Source organism: Cebidichthys violaceus, unplaced genomic scaffold (assembly GCF_023349555.1).
Source record: "Cebidichthys violaceus isolate CVI_PGR_0920_01 unplaced genomic scaffold, fCebVio1.0.p SCAF_21, whole genome shotgun sequence".
NCBI classification, from domain to species: domain Eukaryota; kingdom Metazoa; phylum Chordata; class Actinopteri; order Perciformes; family Stichaeidae; genus Cebidichthys; species Cebidichthys violaceus.
The window spans coordinates 9,804,533-9,825,883 of NW_027176384.1; the positions used below are offsets into that span (position 1 = coordinate 9,804,533).

General features: G+C 43.5%; 1 protein-coding gene across 11 annotated transcripts in view; it reads right to left on the reverse strand.

Moving 5' to 3' along the window:
• Positions 1 to 21,351, reverse strand: part of ppfia2 (PTPRF interacting protein alpha 2) — a 153,424-nt gene that overhangs the window by 10,083 nt on the left and 121,990 nt on the right. For 10 of the 11 annotated variants that reach the window (XR_011103528.1, XM_068717261.1, XM_068717259.1 and 7 more), the window contains 14 exons: positions 18,844 to 19,065; positions 16,728 to 16,874; positions 14,316 to 14,450; positions 13,556 to 13,639; positions 12,528 to 12,659; positions 12,378 to 12,440; positions 11,909 to 12,000; positions 9,276 to 9,408; positions 7,983 to 8,200; positions 6,680 to 6,920; positions 4,916 to 4,945; positions 4,684 to 4,814; positions 3,938 to 4,119; positions 3,497 to 3,587 (listed from right to left, as the gene is read on the reverse strand). Coding sequence is in view for 10 of the 11 variants with exons in the window: in XM_068717261.1 (XP_068573362.1) it covers positions 3,497 to 3,587; positions 3,938 to 4,119; positions 4,684 to 4,814; positions 4,916 to 4,945; positions 6,680 to 6,920; positions 7,983 to 8,200; positions 9,276 to 9,408; positions 11,909 to 12,000; positions 12,378 to 12,440; positions 12,528 to 12,659; positions 13,556 to 13,639; positions 14,316 to 14,450; positions 16,728 to 16,874; positions 18,844 to 19,065 (1,901 nt within the window). In the remaining variant the exon portion in view is untranslated. The remainder of the gene's footprint in view (positions 1 to 3,496; positions 3,588 to 3,937; positions 4,120 to 4,683; positions 4,815 to 4,915; positions 4,946 to 6,679; positions 6,921 to 7,982; positions 8,201 to 9,275; positions 9,409 to 11,908; positions 12,001 to 12,377; positions 12,441 to 12,527; positions 12,660 to 13,555; positions 13,640 to 14,315; positions 14,451 to 16,727; positions 16,875 to 18,843; positions 19,066 to 21,351) is intronic. The other variant, XM_068717260.1, reaches the window with a different exon arrangement.

The window sequence follows — 21,351 nt, forward strand, 5'->3', positions numbered from 1 at the left end:
GCTTTATATTGCTGAACTCAAGAGGGCATTCACTCACTACATCCATCCCCCCCAAGCCCTGATCCTGACGTTAACATTCTCCTCGTCGTACACCTACAGTATTTATAATCTGAAATCCACTGCTAGTAGAAACTAGGACCAGCCCTGTGTGCCAACATGTTTCAACCCTGTAGGTTTTAGGCGTCTACTAAAGCGACTCTTAATCCGTTAATTAGCCAAGGAACAAATTATAGTTTCACGGTAGGGAAATTTGGAAATAATTGAAATACCTGTAACTCAATGATTAATCTGACTCGCTCCAAGCCCTAATATTCAGGTAACCATTGACTCGCTTTTTGTTTAAATTTTTTTTTGTGTGTAAATAACTCATTAAAATAACAGATTTAGAGGATTGTACATCCTTGGTGGAGGTACTGTACAGAGCTGGTCAACATATTGATAACGAGACTAGATATAATATGGCATAAGTGTTGCCTCTTCCTGGTTTTGAAGGCTGCATTACAATAAATGGACTCACCAAACTGTTCTATTAATTGCCTGAAGCCAATTAGTCATTACATCCACCTTAGTGTTGATTATCAAAAAACGTTTTGTGTGACTATTTAGTATTCATTTAGTATTAGTTTGGTCAACAATATTGTGATGTTTGATTTTTCTCCCTCTAGTACTGCATGAGTGCAGCTACAACAGCACACTGATCCACCGGGGGGGGGGGGGGCACACTGAGCCACAGTGGACCTGGACACTACGCTGCTCATCTAAGCACAATTGTCCAAGTGAACCCAGTTCAGAATCGATTCTGCTGAGAGATTGTTCTCGCGCCGACACTTTAGTTGATGCGGCGTTTGAATCACGCAGCGGAGTAGTTTTTAAAAGTAGCTTTTCATCACATTGTCCATGTTTTTTTTATTTTCTGATTGTTGTTGTTGAGCAGGTGTTGAAAGTGGAACCTAAGAGGGCTGAGTGGCGTTTTGTTTTGCCTCACTCAGAGCGATGTGAATCTATTCCTCCTGGTCTATTCAGGGCTTTGCATTGAGCTATCTGCATTGTGCCGAATCCTCCCACACTCGGCCAGACATGGAGAACTTACAAACAACCGGGAAAATGGCCGACAAACGGTGGAGGAGACCCAGGCACACACTCGTACTCACGGCCACACGCCAAACACACAACGCTGTTCTTATTCTATTTGGGGAACACATTTCATGACAAAAACTCGGAGTCAACAACGCTTTCCCTGAGTGTGTTGTCAAAGAACTTGACAAATGGAAAGAGTTTTGCTTATTAACAAACATGAGACATGTAGCACTCGGAGCGTTGAAGGCCTCAGTACAGTGAAAGGGCACTTAAACAAAGCATACATGGTACACAAGCCTACAGGTGAAGGGGGGTGGAAATGTGTTCGTCCAAACACAACCAGGTACAATCACTGTCTCATCTATCCAGCACATGAAGAGATAGCTCATGTTTTATTTTGTTATGTTCAGGTCAGGTCTAATGCATGGAGAAATACAGCCACTGAACATAGCTGGGGAAAGGGAAGTAAGGAAACAGTTATGACAAATCATACAAACAAAAAGAACATTTCCCATAACCAGATATTACAGCTGGTTATTTCACACAGATAGAGAGAGAGAGAGAGATAGAGAGAGAGAGACACACACACACATATAAGGAGAGGAAGACATTCCGGGTTTGAAAATTGGGCCCCAGTTTTAGCGGCGGCACATTCTCTGTCCAGCCAGGGATGCAGCTGCCACTGAACTGTAAGAAGGGGGGAAGAAACGTCTTCAGATGGTAAATGAAAATAAAAAGAAAGAGAGAGCGCAATGGCATCGTTAACAGCCATGAGGGTCAGAGAAGACACATATAGATAGATAAGAGACTAGGTCAGCTTTGGCACTGGTCTTTTCGGGAGAGGACGCATGGCGGGACAGACAGGAGAGATGGCAGACAGGGCAAAATGGCTGAGACAATGGTCATATCCAGGAGGTCAGTTATACATCCTCACAACTTACCCGCTTTGTTAGAGTCAGAGGATGATGAGAGGGAGAGGAAGGGTAAGAGAGGAGAGAACCAGAGAGCGAAGAAGGGAGAGAAAGAAGAGAGAGAGAGAGAGAGAGAGAGAGAGAGAGAGAGAGAGAGAGAGAGCGACGGGGAGACAAAAGTACACAAATGTTAATGACTTAATAGGCAGTTAAGGATACGGCTCTAAACAGAAACACGTGTGCTCACACACGCACACACACACACGCACACACACACACACATATATATCTCACAATGGAGGACATTCGTTTACAGGAGCATCTGTAGACCAGTCAAAAAATAAAAAAAATAAAAGTCATCTTCTACAATGCAGTCCTGACCACATCTCGTGCAGCAGAGGGAATGAGAAATGCACTGAAACACAGCAGGACCCCCTCCATGGCCTCACATTCAGATGCTCAGTTACATTCAGATACTTGTCGTTACCTCTTGAGGAAAAACAAAAAAGGAGAACGGGGGGGAAAAAACTGCACACCGACAATGAGAACCACGGCGGTATTGATCGATCAAGATGCTGAAATGGAAATAGTGCAGGCAGCTCAGAATGGCATGCAGTGTGGAGGAGGCGCCAAGATGCAAGGTGGTGGCGGCGGCGGTGGTGTGGCCTTAATCCCGGACACCGCTATGAAGAAGTCAGTGCAGTGGAAGAAAAACAACACATTTGTCAACGTACAACAAACGACACTCTCTATCGACTACATGGGAGGCAAAGTTATTGGTCATGACAACTCGATGTGCACTTCGAGCAAATGACATTCATCATTTGGCACTGGGGCATGGCAAATGCGCGCGCGCACGCACGCACACACACACACACACACACACACACACACACACACACACACACACACACACACACACACACACACACACACACACACACACACACACACACACACACACACACACACACATTCATTCTGCTGAAAGATTTGATTTGCCAGGGGGGGGGGGGGTTCCCCTCTTTTCCTGCAGGGCAGAACAAACCCGATCTGACCGAGAGTGTAATCTATGGGTGGTGTGTTGGGGAAAGCCATCTATAGCTTCCAAATTGACAAAGTAGCTTTGTGAGATTAATTGGGTTTTCAGCCTGGATCAATAGTCTGACTTTGGCTCTGTGTCTGAATACAGCAAGGCTGATCTCTGCGCCTGGATGCTGATCCAGCTTCTGCTTTTAAAATCGATCCCGCTCTCAGTGTGGGATGTTATGGCGTTGCATACGGTGCAGCCCGTGCTTTCATAGAGGGAGAGAGGTAAAACACAGGAGGTAATAGCCTGTCTGTGTGTCAAAGGTCAGATTGGACTATATACTGTAATGTAGCGGTGAAAAGTCTAAAAGCATAAAGCCAGAAGACTTCCACACACACTGTTTAATAAGACCCTACGGAGGGACTACTTGGACGTCTGCTTCGGCAACTTAGTGTTGGTTCTTTTGGACAAAGCTTACTTCTTTTTCAACCTGCGGTCCTTCTCGGCCTGAGTTCCCAGCTTGCTCAGCCCCATGTCCTGGCCCGCCACGTCTGGGTCCATCATGGTCGCTGAGAGAAGAGGAGGAACACGGGTTATCAGTGAATAACAATCTGAAATTGATACTGTATGGTATGAAAGAAAGAAAGGAACACTAAAACTGTTTTAAATTATTTTTCCGGCTGAGTGTAGGAGCATCTGGTTTCTGTCCAAGTATGCATAAACATGGTATTACTAAAAGTATTAGCAGCAGTAACACCATCCTGAGTTTCAGATGTTTAAGTGCCCCGTCTCAAAGAGACATTTCTACCCTGACATTTCTACACAACACAAATTTGGGATGTTGGCATCAAACAAAGTATGAAGTGAGATATCATCGTCTTGCATCAGTAATGTTGACACACGTCTCCAGCGCTCCCACCTTGTGGATCTAACATGACATGTCTGTGTGCCAGATGTGCCAGCCTGCCCTTCTCCTTCTTGCCAAAAAGCCGTCCGATGGAGGATTTGATGCCCTTCTTCTTCGGCTGCTTGTGGAGGGAGTCCTGGCTGCTGGCTACACTGCTCAGCGCGCTGGCCTCCGCCTCCAGAGACGACACGATCCTGAGGACACAAGCAGGCAGGAAACACGAGTAAAGCTTCCAGGTACATTTCAGTTTCATGAGACTATTTCTCAAAAAAGGTCAACCTTGTGAAAACATTTGGATAAATGGTGAGAACAGGTAGTTCCTAGAAGCGGGATACCTCAATGTGCCTCTTACCTTATGTATTTGCAATGCTTTTTATGTGCTGCTTTCCCCCCCACTGCACTTTCTAAGCTCATTCATCCACGCCAATTACCGAAGACTCATCTAATATGGCTGCTACTGCTGGTGCTTTAAGTTTGAAAAAGTACCCAGATTATCTCAAGTGTGCTCAGATATTACGCACGGCAAAATTGCAGCGAAATTGGAAGCTTCGAAAATAAACCATCTCAAAACAGACAGCGCCGAGATGAGTACGCCATCTGAAAACCAGCACATCAAGCAAACATCTTACAAGAATGAATATCATTTGCATCCAAGACAGAGAGGCAAATAAACAAAAAACAAAAACCCTCTAATTAGAAGCAGTCCAAACATTCAACAGGAAGTGAACAACAGAGGACCCGTCTTTAAAGACACCTACCCTCGTGCGTCATTGTGCGAGGAGGCGGGCAGTGTGTGTGTCATTCGGACGGTGCGTGGCGTCGCAGGGGGCGACGTCTCACACTTGATGGTGGCCTTGTCCTCGCGGCCGTCCTCGTCCACCGCCGCTATCTGAAGAGACGAGGGCGAAAGAAAAAAGGGACATTAGACCTTCGGAGACCAGTAAAGCAGCCATCTATAGCAACCGTATCATTCAATTACACCGTGTGTACCTTTCTCCTGTGTTTCCTCAGATCACTGGGCTGTTGGGCAGAGAAAAGACAAAAGAGACAATCGTCAAGGTCCACGTGTTGAAGCGGGGACGACAAACATTTCCACTCCGTTCATATTATCATCATACACCTTTAGACGCTCATGAGGCTTTGCCCAATATCAGATCATCAGTTCACAGATCAATACAGAGGAGGGGAAACAAGTCATTTGACCGATCAATAAAATCAAAGCCTCTATGTAAAGGACACACTTCTCTTGCATCAGTGTCAAAAACCCTCGTTGATGTGCACATCTGGAGTGTTTCAGCCTCCGGCCAGCGTCAGAGAGGAGCTGAGCTGTAAAACATATTACCGTCTATTCTTGGAGAAACTGCAAGCCATCCTGTTTGACATCTGGGCTGCACGATGACAGCTGACAGAGCGAGAGAAGTTTCTGTCGCCGCTCTCTCTGCACGCTAATTTAACGCAGCAAGGCTTCAAACTAAATTCACGTCTTCTCGAGCTATACGGCTCAACATGCAGAGGTACTCGGGGGCTGAGCAGCTGGCTCACCTTCAGGTCCTGTGCCGCCTTATTTCTTTATACAAAAAATGATGTTCACCACTGAACAACCATCAACATACGGCAGCCTTTGCACAAGAGAGTGAGAAATATTCCATATACAATTCATTTCTTTGCTTATAAAAATGGTCCGCTCTCTAAAAATAAATCCTAAATTCCTGAAAGGAGACACTGAGACTTAGCATATACTCAAACTCAAATAAAATGTGTGTGACGAGAGGATGTCAAATCCCTTACGGCCTAAAAAGACACTTCTGGCCGTCAATCACAGCTCCACAGACTAAAATCAGAAACAAACAAGACGTTTTTTTGCAATTCGCCGCCTCATAGAAAAACATATCTCAGACGCCACTTGTCTGTACGAGTTTGAACCCGGTGACAGAACCCATCTTGATACCGTGTTCTAGCGTTACAAAAACAATCATAGCGCTGGACGTGATGGTAAAGGTCACAATATATAATGGGGGGAAGAAGAAAAAAAAATTGGTTGATATCACAGATTTGACCAATTTCATCTTGCATGAGACGTTTTGTGTTCTGGGGTTAAAGATTTTTATGCCGCTGCTTCGGTTTCTATCTCTTGAATGAAGACCTGCCAAGAAAGGCTTTCTAATCAAAGCTCTCCGCACTCTTCTGTGTGTCGATGCCTGAAGTGTGCTCTCTTGTACACGTTTGATGATTTTTAACCCAAGATTAACGCCCCAAACACACCAGACCCGTGGTGAAGAGCTGCCTGCCGTCAAACTAGAAGTTGGGGATAGTTTAACTTTCAGGGCTTCATTGCAGCCAGAGAGTCAGTTACCACGGCGATCTATTTTTATAAAAAATTGCGCAATTTGCCGCTGCCTGGTGTGTTTTCGGCATCGCCCATTGAGCCGCCAACAATGTTATACTAATTGGGCTGATGGTGGTGTCAAACTAGTCAGTTTATAACTACTATTTGTGACCCAAAAGGACAAGTACAATGAAATAAAAGACGACGGCAACTTACAAAATGTCTACTTATCTACATTTTCCAGATTTAAAATGATGAAATACTTGTGGGATTGTAGAACTCCACAGAAATCTGTCTCGAGACAAAAGTTAATATCTATTTGGAAGGAAACAATCGCTGCTCCTCCAGCAGTTCATGTACTCACACCTCCAGGGATGAATATGTATTTGGAGCGGGAGAGCTGGTCTACATGCAGTTAAGCAGCTTACCAGTGTCATGACCCCCATGCGCTCCATGTCGCGGGCCGGGCTTCGGGGATCGAGTTTGGGGGTGGAGTGTCCGCTGGGCGGGGAGGAGGAGGCCAAGGAGGAGGCGGTGGCTGAGGCGGTGATGGAGGCTCCGTGGTGGTGCATTCGAGCCAGGTTGAGGCCCTCGAGGCTGACGCTGGCCACCCGGTTCTCAATCTCCTCCGCCCGCAGCTCCGTCGACTCCTTCTCCTCCTGGATCAGCCTAACGAGAGGAGAGGGGAGGACACGAGAGGAAAAGTCAGTAAGGATGCGTCTTCAAGTCACAGCGTCAGAAAGATTTTACAATAAGGAGCTTATATGCAGTGACATATCAGTGATCATTTCCAGCTTGACTGAAAAATATGGACTCTTTTTATCAGCATCCCTGCTAGAGTTTAGTGTTATCTTTGGAGGTGGATTTCTGGAGATTTGCCTCATAAATCCCATTAAATACCTGCAGTATAAGGCAAACTAATTACAGGCCAAAGTGAGAAGATAAAATGACTTAAAGTCAGATCATAAATTGTGCCCAGACCCAGGGTTTAACTTTGTAATTAGCTGAGAGCTCCACTCTTTTGCATTCATGATCTCTATCTGCCATCAGATTTTAATGAACTCCTCCTGAAAGAAATGTGACACTGCGTCTATTGACGGGGATGTAAATCAGCAAAGACCAAAAGCCGTATTAAGAACCCTTGAAATTAAGAACTAAGTGGAGTTGCGCCCGGGGTTATGAATACTTATCAGCACAAGATAATTACAGCTTTAAAAAGCAAGAGGCAGATCACATTTCCTGCAACATTTAGTGCGTACGAAAAAAAGCGTTGGGCTCATAGACAGGAAGAGCGACCTGCAGACGTGCTGGAAAGACAACTGGATCGTTGTATGAGCAGTAGGAGTAGAATCAGAGGTAGTGGATTAAGCCATGTCTAGAACATGGTGATAAAAAGGGCGGATGCTGCAGGTTTGCTTTGAAAAGTTTTCCTGCTTCTTAACGAGTCACGGATGGGGGTAGAAATAGTAAAAGTTAAGATACGTTCCTTCAAAGCGATGGAAACGGGGCTGAATCCAACAACGGGATATCGCCCCAAAATCTGAAATTTAGTAAGTAATCTGCAAAACGGAATAAAAAGGCAAACGTTTTCCAGGACTTAAAAACATATCAAGTGCTAACTTGATTTAGAGTCAAATGGATTAGGAACACAATAAGTAAAGGAAGAAAATCAATAGCTCTGGGAATCTGGCCTTTTTATATTTAATTAACACCGCACGGTGTGTCACGTACCGAATCTCCTTGTTGATGGCGTCCAGCTGCTCCTGCAGCATCATGGCCAGAGTTTGTGCATCGGAGTGGCCGCTGGGCGACAGCAGGTCCATGGAGCTAAACAGCGTTTCCCTGTCGTCGTCGTCGATGTCGGACATCTCCGTGTCGCTCTCGAAGTGGTGGCCTCCCAGAACCCCGAGCTGCTGCGAGCGCCATTCGTGCTCCCCCAGCGACTTAGCCTGCACACAAAGACGGGGACAGGACACGAAGAGCAGATTTAATACATTTCAAATCTTTAAGGGAAATAAGAGGATAATCACAGTCACATTTCCTTCTCGTGTAATCAGAATTCTCATGAGGATGGTTATACAGTAACAAACTGTCACTTTTCTCAAAATATTTGTCAGAGACTACATGTAAATGCACCCTAACGTAACCGACCACATGCCTTCTTAATCGCTTAAATAAATAAAAACATGGGCTGCAGACCAACATGATGGAAACACAATTGATTGAGATACAAGTGACCTTAGTTGTAGCCTGAGAGCACACATCATTATCCTCTAAATATAAATTCTACTGCCTTATTATGTCTGGACATAAGCATGGTGGGTTTATTGTCTCCTTTAAACCTTCAATTCAATTTAAAAAGAGACAGCATTCACCATTAGAACCATGTATTTGTTGTACAGTATCCTGATATTAGCTGGATTCATTTAATCCTGGTAGAGGCTAGTCTGGACACTTCCCCTCCTGGTGCAGAACAAAATCTGTATGCTGCGTTAAAAAGAGATGAGACGGCCTGATCTACTTATTGAAACCGATCTTTACTCTCCTGCCGATAATATGTTTCTCCCACTAACAACATATAAAGCCGACACTAGCCCTGATGCGTCTTGGCAGGGACTGTTGCAGTCTCATCACCAAAATTGCACAAATGAGATGATCACACCATCACACGTCTGAGTGACTGAGATCATATCTTAACTTGCCTTTATCTCTCCCCATGTTTGCTCTTCATACTGTGATTCAGTTTAAATTGCCTTAATACACATCAAACATAACGCAGGATTGAGGAATTCTCAAGGGAATAAAACCACAAGATGTTAATCAGATTTTACCATCCTCAAAGGTTAATTATATTGGCATATTGGATACTTTCAGCATTTAACACTCCATTACAGCCTCAGAGAGATTTCTACTGGTGTGCCAATTTCCAACTGGTTGTTTAGAAGTGCTAAAAGTAAAAACAGAAGCATTTTACGATTAAGGCCCAGACAGATCGAAGGCAAACGAATGAAGACAGCGGCTCACCTTGGTTTCATGCAGACCCAGTCTACCTCTCCTCGGTCGCCGGATGACCTTAGCTGAGCGGTAGTGGTCCGACTGGGTTTCAGCCAGAGATCCCAGCGAGAATCGGAGCTCAGCTGATGTGTCCAGATGAGACCTGAGAAACAACTTTCATGAGTAATGTTACACCTCACGTTACCTGGTGTGTGCCTACACTAAAACATCTTCTGGGTCACTGATGTTGAGGATGGACAGCATCTTACACAAAGACTTTGCCTGAGATTACAAATATGGAGTTTAATCAGTCTCTTCACAAAGACATTTCCAATGCACACACAAGTAGTTATTGTTGTCTATGAAGAAAATCCCTATAAAACAAAAACTGCGGTCAAGACAGCAGACACTCCGATATCCGTGGTGAATTCAGCAGACACTTAACTTTTAGTGCGCCTATATGCTAAAATTTACGGTAAACGCATTCAAACGGCACAGATCGGGAGCGAGCGAAGGACTTTGTAAAGCTAGCGGAAAGATTAACGTGAGACAACATCCGCTTTTCTTCAGACGAACATCCGGTTTTCAAAATAAGATACCAACAAAGTATAAATATTGCATATTGGTAATACGATTAAATTAATTATATTCACATTAAGTATGAGCAAGCCAGCTAGCTGACTATTTGTTTACATGGTTTGCTAGTAACGTATTGTATTGCATGCATTAAAACAGTTGAAGCTATTAGCAAGTGAGTTAACTTACTGATGTTAGCTAACAGCTAGCTAACGACCCTAGGTTGTCCATTAGCATTATATAGCTAAGTTAACTTGTTGGCTAACACTAGTGTTAAATGCCACATCGCTAACATGAGAGCATTCATAACTCAAACATATTTAATCATGCACTTCAAGACAGTTATTACTCACACTGCTACACGATATGTGGTGTTCATAGTGGCAGACCCGCGGGTGTATGATTAGCTACATGATTAGCATTACAGGTGATTTGCAGTAAATCGTAGATAATTACGCTGTAGCATCTACGCTCACGTGATTGGCTGAAACGGACGGAGGCATCTGATTGGCTACGAAGAATTCCCTGTTCAACAATGATTTTATGAAGTAACAACATCCCAAATGTTTTTGTACTAACACTAATTAATACTTTTAAAAGTATTAATGGGCTTCTATTACATTTATTTAAAATAAGAGATGTGTGTGTGTGTGTGTGTGTGTGTGTGTGTGTGTGTGTGTGTGTGTGTGTGTGTGTGCATAACAAATACATTTGAGAACCATATATTTCATTTGTGGATTTGTTTTGCACTTATATTCTTTGTGTGTGCATAGAAAATATCTATGCAAACAGGCACTTACATCAGGAAATACATTTGTGAATCCTTCTATGAGCATTCAATATTGACTTCATATTGATACAGATGAGACACAGCAAACATGATATGGTAATGTTGACAGGAATGCAGAGAGTAAACCAATCAAATCTTGTGTTTGGGTACCTCAAGCGTACCTAATAGTCACAATGATGTGGTGTTAAGTGTACTTCTTGAAGGACCAGCGTTCATTATGCATGCCTCTATGGCTGCAAATTGTTTGTCTATGGAGGAGATTAAGGCTGCTACAGTCAACACATCAGAACTGTAATAATAGAACTTCATGCAGCATAAAAAGGAAGCCAGAAAACATCCAAGAATAGATATGGAGAGTTCAGTGATACTACTGTTTCTAACAATAGTGCAGAGCTAATTGTTTCATCGGTGACAGATAAAATAACAGGACTGCTACTGGAGAGAGTATATCTGCTTTCCGGCATTTTATGTGCGTCCTGTTACATACACAAACTTTGGTTAGATCGGTTATACTTTTATCAAATTTCTACTGGATCTTAACCAGTCAATGTCATCCGATAACAAAGTAATGGAGACGCTTCCTTGACTGTAGCTATGTGAAGAATCTATAAAACGTAAGTAAGGCATCCATGTCTTCTTTTCCTTGAGTCCAAATACTGATGAATGTTTGGACTCAGACCCATCTTGGTTTCATGCGGTTACTTTATTGTCTGTGTGCTCCCCAACTCCAGTGAACTGAATCCAACGTTTGTTTGGACCCATACAGTATCTTAGAAGCACCAGACTGGTTAAAACTCGCCTTTCTTTGTACATATTGGTTGTCAATTTAACAGCTAAATCATGCATAATGTATTGCAGATTGTCCCGTGGCAGTAAATAAGTGCAGCAGATGCTAATGTATGTAGCCATGAAGTGTATATTTAAGGTTCCCTTTCACAAAATATTCTGCTTTAAAATGTGGCAAATGGAGACTGTGTTTTCAACCTACTTATCCAGCTAATGTAAGATTAATTACCTAGCTACAGCTACATTTCAGCTGGCAAATTCATAGGTAGCCGGCTAGAAATGAGTAGTTCAATCAAGGACCCATTATTTCAAAGATTAAGGGTGATTTCAAAAGTTTAAAGTTCAGTGGCGAGTTTCAGGGTCCAGTGTTCTAAAGTCATATATGGCTTCAGTGTTAAAATATTACAGGCCAGCAAAAAAAACTCATAAAAGTCAAACCTTAATACACACACACACACACACACACACACACACACACACACACACACACACACACACACAGCCATCGTACCGTGACAGCGTGGGTTCTGTGAGGGAGCCTGCCCTCAATCTGAATTGGTCCAGCTCTGATCTCAGTTTGTCGATCTCCTCTGCCAGATGTGTCTGGACGAAACAATTTGACAAAGACGTCATTACAGGACCGTGAATCGTACAGTGGTCATTATTGGTGCATGTCAACACTGTGGAGCGACGCGGCTGAGAGCCATCGGGGCTGATTATCATCACATTGCTGTTTACCATCTAACATCGTGACACTTTCCCGTGCTTTCCACACTGCTTGTTAAATTCATCCCACTATCATTTCCCATGCGGGTATCTTATGATTATTCAACTGCAGAGTTTTATAAAAAATGAAAATATTGCCCAAAACTAACCTCATTATTTCTCTATTAAAATGCACTTATTAAGGCAACCTCATGTAAAATGTAGGAGACTAAAGAAAACGACGTGGTCATCATTTACTGATCTCTGCAACCTACTTTTTCATGGATTGAATCTTCGTACTGTTTTCTGTAACCTTCAGAGTCTTGGATTAACAAATTCTGCAAAGAGAAGGGGAAAGTCAGCGGTGAGAAAATCCACCTCCTCCTGACATTCACTGGGCAGAAGTGATGACTGCCAGCTTTTACCTTCTCTTCTAGAGCCGCCATCCTCTCCTTCAGGTGGAGCTGAAGACGCTCGTTGGACTCTGTGAGGAGTCTGTCCACCGTGTCCGAGAGTCGCTTGTTGTGCTCCTCGTTCATCTTCTCTCTCTGTCGAGCCTGGAGGGATTGAAGTACACAATTGAAGAGTTAAAATTCAAACTTATTTCTGTAGCCTTTCAAAATATTTGCAGTAAAACTACTGGTTACTTTAAGGCTGTGGTTCCCAAGCAGTGTTTACTTGTGACCCCCTGCAAATAATTACTCGTAGTCTACAAAGCCTACAAAGTTTTGGCAATTACAAGATACAGGATTTTTGTTATATTTTTTTGAAATGCCAGAAATACCGAAGTAATTTGCAATAAAAAACATAGTAAAGTCTGAAAAATGAACATAATTCTGTGCGGTAAAATAGGTTATTTCCTCTCTAATATCTAGTTTCTATTCTTGTGATCCTAACTTGCTTCTTTAAAGGGACAGTACTAAGGAAGCAAGGAATGTCTCGTCTTGGGGTGGATTTTGCAATCAGATGTGTTGTTTATTAAGCGCTGTTGAAGCATAAAGCTGGTAACTTTGTTTTCGCAAGTTTTGTACCTGGTGAAATCCCTCAATTCCATCAAGATGCTCTGGACTGCATCTCGATGTGAACAACAATAAATGATATCTAACACCAATTCGAGGTTCAAATCAGGTTAATATCCTGCTAGACGTGCATATCTAGAAAGAAAAAAACCTACTTCCTGAGGTTGCAATTATATTTCATACACTTCTCTCTCCCGAACTGGGAATCTACTTGAAGATGCTAACGCGATCTATAATAAGTCGTACATCGTTGCATAATTTTTGAGCATTTTACAAATCCTTCTATCACCGTAGTGTGTGAAACGTTGATTTGGTACAAGTGTCAGTGCTGATAAATCAGACAATGTGTCATCGGTCGCCTCGAGCTGTCATGCTCTTGCAGGAGCGGCCGCCTGGTTAGCGTTGCCTGGCACGACGCCTCTGCGGTGACTCACCCGTAGCAGCTCCTGGTTCTTCTCCTCCAGCTGGCATTCCAAGTGCCTCATTCGCTCCTCAATGCTCCCATGACGCTCCTCCGCCTACAGATGGATCACAGCATAGACAGGACAAAAAGAAGGGAGCGCGATGATCTGCGTGTTTGACAGCCTGAAGGGCAAAACAAAGAAAAAGCAGTGGCGACGACACAAGCCAAAGCCTCTACCCCAAAAATCAAAGATGGGATGTCTATTGCTTTAAAGCATAACAGGAGAGAGAGCCGGTTGAAACAGAACAGAAGAGTGACAAAGAGAGGGATGGAGAACGAGGCCACCAAAGGACAGAATGAAAGAGGAAGAGAGCTCCTCCAGCACTGCCAAGTATGAGCTCCAGCCAGAAGTGCCATGCAGCTGTCCCATGGTGGCAGAACAGCCAGAGCAGAATCCCAGTAAACACGCTCGCCACAAAACACTAATAAGATAAATGAATGAAATCTGCTCTCTACAGGAACTGGCAGTAGCTGTGATGGCCTGTGGGACTACCTTCCTAAGAATGGAGTTCATGTCTTGGAGTTTAGCTTCCATAACAAAGTGATAATCATCGGGGGAGGAAGAGGAGCTGGAGTCAGACTACGTGGCCGAGTGAGAGAGGAGAGGGACATGTTGAAACGTCATGACAGGACACCACGGGCACACTTACACACAGGTACAGAAACAAATCTAGAGACGAGGGCATCTGTGGGAATGTGTCAACAGTGCGTGTGTGTGTGCGTCTTCCTACCTTGGTGAGGGCTGCTATCCTCTGGGCCAGTTCAGCCTCTACCTCCGGCAGCGTCTCCGCTTTCCTCATGGTCTGCTGGAGCTTCTGCTCTGCAAGCTCCAGCCTCTCCTGTAGCTGCCTGTTCTTCTCCTCCATCTGTGCACACACATCAAGGACATTAGCAGGTCAAAGACATATGCAGAAGATTTAGGAAATATCGCATTCTGTGAGTTCTCCCATAAAATGTAGCTAAAGTTTCTGTGAGGAACTCCTATATTTAAGTAAACGAGACCATCAGAGAGAGGATTGGCTCTTTCTATGTAGTTATTCTTAATGCTTGTGAGGTGAGAGCTCCGTGCCCGGCAGCAGCGTCTCCTCGCTTTGCCTCGCCCCGCTGGGAGCCAACACCGACACCACGCTGCTGGAGACCCAGCCCGTATTGTTTGACCCGCTAGAGGGAAGGGAGGCACGGAAAGAACCAGAACCAGCACTGAGCGGGACATTCTGTCAGACCCTGCTGCAGTAAAAAGAGAGGTTTTCTAAAGGGAATCTGGTGCTGCGAAACACAACGGCTTTTGTCCACAGGGACCTCCGAAAGATGCGCAGAGGCGGACATTTGGGCAGTTCACAGGATTTGTGTTTTCTCTCCTGTTCTGGCATATAATAATAATAATAAAAAACTGCCTGTGAATGTGAATCATTTTGATGTCAGCGGAGCATCATCGCCTGGTAGAAAATAGAATCACAGATATCTTTAGTAGGAGGCCTGGCTGCTGAAGGCTCTGGCAGCGCGCCTCAAATCTTCTTCAAAATAGCACCATAACAGAGTCAGAATATCTCTGCACAACAGTGACAGTGGCAACTTTTACACAGCAGATACCGGTAATTGCCCTGATTAGGCATTCAGATGCATTATAAAGATGCAAATCAAACCCAGCATTCAGTGACGATGTCACCAAGTGACTTGTATTTCCCCGTGGCGTGTTGAGACTCCTCTCCCTGCCTTCCTCAGGGTTCGGATCAGTTTTTAAGACTCTTTTTTTTTTTTCGGGGCTGTCTTGGCAGCCTTTGCCATCAGCGACAGATGCTCTGCTCCCCAAAGCATCGGGCCTGGCAGCTCAATACGCAATAATTAGACTGGAGAGGGCCAGGGCTGCGTGTGTGTTATGTGTGTGTGTGTGTGTGTGTGTGAGTGATATTTTCTGTCTTTACCCGTATCACCCGACACCCACTGGTGTCTGAGATGACACTGGGGAAGCATGACAGTGTGTTTTTGTTTGCAACACCCTCCCTAGGTGCCCTTCCATTCATCCATCTTTTCTTTTCTTTTTTTTTTTACCCGCAATTTTTTCTCATCCCTTCATCCTTTCTGTCGCGATGGCCAAGCCTACATCCCCTGAACTACTCATCTTCAAACATCAGCGGCCAGATCCCGGGGTTCAACTCCTGGCACAACAACAAGTAAACTCATTACACTGCCAGCGAGGAAGTGTGTTAGTGTGTGGTAGCGGGAGCTTAAACCCAAAGGCTTTGGAGGTTATTTCTGTACGTTCCGAAGGCGCTTCTGGATGCATCTATTTTGCAGAGTGGTCTCTTAGTCGACTTGGTGCTCATGGTTGGTTGTGTACAAACAGAAAGGGGAAAACTTGACTCTGAATGACCGACAGCAGCATTCAATGTTTTCTTGCAGAGAGTTCGATGTGTAGATTGGTACCAATTTAAATGTCTGTATTGTAAATATGCAGCCAGAGCCAGCAGCCAGTTAGCTTAGCTTAGCTTAAATTGCTTGGTGTCTGAGCAACATTGTAGACCGCAAAGCCAAAGGATGCTTGTGTGTCTCGTGGTGTCAGGATTGCTTCTGCTCGTATTAGTGAGCCGTTCTGTCTATCCCTCCAGAGATCAGCCTGTGCACAGGAAGATGTCACTCAATCTTCTATGGCCGGGCAATTTATCTAATTGGCTGCAAAGAATAATCAAAAGGAGAGTAAATTGGCATCATTGCTTTGTCACATTGTACAGCATTACATAAGTTATGAAGACGACTTTCAGCCGTGTGCATCTGCTCAAAGTAAACATTTAAGTAAAACCATCAGAATCCCTTCCCCGGTGGTAATTTCCTCTGACCTTATTTGGCACAATGTCAAGAGGTTTTCTCATTGCCGAAACCTCTGTGGATCAGCTCTAAGGGCTTTGTTATCTGACGGGAAGCATCTATCTAACACAACCAGCTGCACACGCACGTTCAATTATTTTCTGAATCCCAAAAATGTCTGGCATTTTTCAGCTCTGAATGGTCCATTTCAGCAGCCACCTGGACCCTCAATGTGACAAAAATGATCAGTTTTGAAGCTAAAACCGGAAAAAAAAGGCAGTATCGTGATAATCTCTCGGAGGTTGACGATCGCACACAAACACTCCTTGTGCCATACAGACCTGTCTGAGGAACGCCTCCTTGTTGGCCAACTCGTTCTCCAGTTTGTCGTTGATGTCGTGCACCGAGGTGGACTCTCGTTGGGCGCTCAGGTAGCGCTTTTCCAAAGTTACGATCCGCTCCTCCATGTCCTCTTTCTGACACATGGCCTGCAAGCAGACCCACATAGTCAGAGCAATCAGAGCATAACAGAAAATAAAGATGAGAGCATTCATAAACCATTCGGGCAATTTCTCCTCCACTGGTGAGTATTTTGACGAGAGGGCAAAAAGTTTCTTCGTCTTAAATTTCAACTTTCTTTGGTCACCGACAGCTCTAACTCTGGTTTGAAAACTCACAGGAGGCTTGATTAAAAAATGCTCCATAATTTCATTACAGCGTGTTATTATTACAAATGCTTCTGTAATGACTACGAAAGCATAACATGTCCAGAAGCCCTCACAAGTTTACAATAACGCTTTTGTTGTAAGATTAGCTCCATTTATGACCATGGTATAATCACCAGACACAAGTCAAATACAAAATAAGACAAAAGCTTCATAAAGTACAATCACACAGCTGTGATCTTGTATCTCACACTGCTGCTGCTGCCATGAAACAAGGCCCCCCCCCCCCCCACCCACACACCCCTCATGACGGCAACATTATCTCTGAGAGCTCATTTCCTGCATGGGGAATTGCTGCAGATACAAACTCATGCAAGCACATGTGGTTTCAAAACCACACAAAAAGTGGTGTTCCCTCTGGGAGAGCTGAATAATCTGCTGCTCTCAGAGGAGGCAGAGCTGGGTAATAACGAAGGGTCGGTCCGATAAATCCATGTTTGCTCCAGGCCATAATCACTGCCTCTGCCTGCATCGTTAGCAATCAATAGTAATATCTGCTGAGGGCTATGGAGGGGGGGGGGGGGGTTATCTTATATTCATATCCAGTCCACTTCACTGGCATCCACCTCAACAGACGTATACTGAATTGGCTTATGATTGGGCTCCTTGATTGCCAAAGTATGACACAAACACTCTCATTTCTCCAGGAAAGTGGCATTTAACTGGCTGGTTTGAAGCGTTGCACGTCGGCACTTTAGCTTGAAATTGTGTTTAAGAACCAAACAGAGGCAGATGCAGAAACAGCTGCTTGTTTTTCTCTGAGTTTTATTTAAAATCGTAAGTGTTAGTGTGTGTCCTTGAGCAGTGTTTATGTAGCCTACTGGGGTCTGTCGGTCTGTTATATTTGTAGGATTCACTTGCTTGCATGTTGATAAAAGCAATTTTTATCTATTATGCATGATAAACATACTTCTAATATGTCATATTTTGCTCATAGCACTGTTTAACTATACTTATAAGCACTGATGCATATTCATAATGCATTATAATAACGATCATCCACATTATAAAGCATTTTATGACTAATAATGTTATAATTACTTGTCACTTGCTGACATCATAGCGAATTATAATTATCGAAGCTGTAATACTTTATAATATTTTATAACACATTATGATGTGATTATAAATGGCCATTGTTTGCTTTAAGTAAAAAAATTATAATTAACATTTTTTATTGACATAAACCAAACAATGACCACTTAGAGTAAGTTATAATCACATTATCATGTATTATAACAGTGAGTATAATGCATTTATAAAGAGGTTATTATCTATTACAACTACAGGAATTATAATACACTATGATCCTTGCAAAAAAAAGTCAGTGAATGAGCAGCAATTATAAAGTATTTTGGTAAATGACCCTAAAAGTCCTTATAAAATGCATTATTAATATTTCTGAGTGTTTGAAACAACTTATATAAGTATGTTTATAATGCATTATAGACATGGGCGAAATAGACAGCGCTACCAAAAATGTGTACTTTAAAGAAGCAGTGTGCCTTTAATTGTGCCTGCATGTGTTTGTGTGTGTGAGAAATACATAGTCATAAAGAGGGAGTGTGAGAGTTTATGCAAATAGAAGCTTTTTTTAAACCACTGCTGGCTCTCTTTGATGTCTCTCATGCAACTGTTATTCCCTTTGCAAATGTGCGTGCGTGCATGCTTCTCCCTGTCCCTAATGTGTGTGTGTGTGTGTGTGTGTGTGTGTGTGCGTGCGCGCTGTAACCTCTTTGATGTCCCTCTGGTACTTGTTGTTCATCTCCTCTGACTTGATGAGGTCCTTCCGGGCCGTCTCCAGCTCCTGCTCCACCTCGGAGACCCGGGAGGAGAGGGAGGACATGCGCTCCTTCATCTGGGCCAGCTCGTAGTTCTGCTTCTCCAGCAGGTCCTGCAGCTCCACCACCTGGCTCGCCTCATGAGCCGACTCCAGAGAGCCGTTTGACAGACGCTGGGGTGGGGAGAAAAAAAGACAGCAACTTTAGCTTCAGTTTGACAGCAAAATGATTCCATTGTCCCTCATAGAGTTTAATCGGGGATCTGGATTTGAACAAATACAGTCATGGATTGTTTGGTCATTCATAATGTGCACATCTTGGCTACGCTATCGTCTTTGCTGTTTAGTGTCTTGTAGAAACCATTTGTTTTAGGGCACTTACAGTGCATGAATAAATCAAACAATCTAGCAGCTTTAAACACACACTATTGTACAGATTTCGCTTTTAGAAAATCTGTTTTAACCACATGGGGAGTGAGAGAAAAAAGTAATTGCAAACATATGTTTAAAAAAAAAAATGCAGGGAAAAATAGAAACATTAGCATTGAACATGCACCAGGTGAAAAAACTCATTTTCTGATTCCTGTGGCTTCCTGTGGTATTATTGAAGTGGGTCTTGTGAAATCAGTGTCGCTGCCACTTCAGGAGCCATTTCTTCTTTGGAGAGTTACACACATTAGCACTCTAATAAATTCAAGTTCAGGAGCTCAAGGCTTCGGCTCGTCCCCTGCTTTGATTTCGGATGGTGACAGAGAATGACTGAGAATCACTCCAGACTCCGCTGGAAAAAAAAAAAAATTGCTTTGACACTTGCATCAGTAACATGATTAGGTTCAGCTGAGTTCTCACTCTGCGCAGCTCCGCGGGTCTCTGCATGAGGTAGATTAATGAGGGGGATGCCAGAGAGATCTAACTCAGGCAGGGCTTTCGAGCCAGAAGATAACGCATCAGAAAACAACTTTATTATCGCCTCTAAATAACACGTCTCCTCTGACAGCACTGAATGCAGCTTTTACACAACACAGCTTTCTCTTTATTCAAATGTAATTATTGTAAATCAGGTGGAAGTGAGGATTGAGGAAAAGTGATCTCTTTATTCTCCATCTGTCTCTCTCTCTCTCTCTCTCTCTCTCTCTCTCTCTCCAGCTGCCCGTCCTCGGCCATCCATCTGAGAGGACAAACCTAATTGGGCCTCTCCGCCTGCTGCCTGTGATCAATGATTCACCCGAGCAGCGAACAAGACCCACTAAATCACACCACTGATTTTAATACCGGCGCTCCCGCACTGGGCCGCTCTCATAAAAAAGGGCCAACTTTAAGGACTTAGCTCTACTTTATTGCAAAACGTCAGTCCAGCAGATGATACATCATGCAGCCGTGGCTCCCTTTATTGTGCTCAGACACCCGTTTCATAAGACTGAGAGGGTTTACATGTTGTCTCTTTTTTTTATAAGAGTTGAGTTGTGCGTCCACATGAGCAGATGTATTTTAGTAGTTTATATAGCATAGTTCACCCAAATTACAAAACACATTGTCTCCCTTACCTTTAGTAGAGATAAGCAGCGGCCCTGGTTTTAGATATCATCCTCACAACAGTGAAGTATTACATCTGCAAACATATCGTTTTATGAAGAATGAAGATAGGGCTACTTTCTTTCAAATGGTCCCTATAATTTGTTAACAGGTATTTACAATTGGTGTTATTCATCTCGCATGTCACAGTGAGACATTTTGCTTTTGATTTCTTAAAATGTAGCTTCCAAACAAAATGTGGTATCATTGCACTTGAGTGGATTCAAGAGAGTTTGTTGTGGTCATAAAAACATGTTTTGTGAAATGCAGTGTGGCTACTCACAGAGAGAGATGTCACAAATGTCACAATTTCATGCAAGCTATACAAAATAATTCATACAGTTCGTGCCCGAGTGCAAACGCTGAAATCTCAGAGATGGATTTCTCAAAACTTGGACGAAAAAATTATAATAAAATGAATGCAAGTACAGTTCTTAAGGGAAATGTTGAGGTACCAATACTTCACTTGAGTACTACCATTTTATCCTACCTCATACTTCTATTATATTTCAGCGGGATTTATTTTACAGCTTTATTTACTCGTTTTATAGTGAAGTTTTATTTATCCATCTTTCCATCTCTTCAAAGACTCATTTCTAGCTTTACAAAAGTAAAAGGTAATAGGTAAGGTAGACAATATCAGTAAATCTGTTCTCAGGGGTCGATGGGCAATGGAACTAAACCAGAACCGGCCCAGTGCTGGAATGAATAATGTAAAACGTGGAAGCAGAAGGCCTCATCTGTCAGACTGCATTAGCTGGTTATCAGGCAGCCCCAGGTCTACGCTACAGGTTTGAGAGCTCGATGGGTCAATATGCACTTCAGGAGCCGCGCTTTCTTCCCTCCTTTCTCACTCCGACTCCCTCCTCCCCCCTCCCCCTCCCTCCC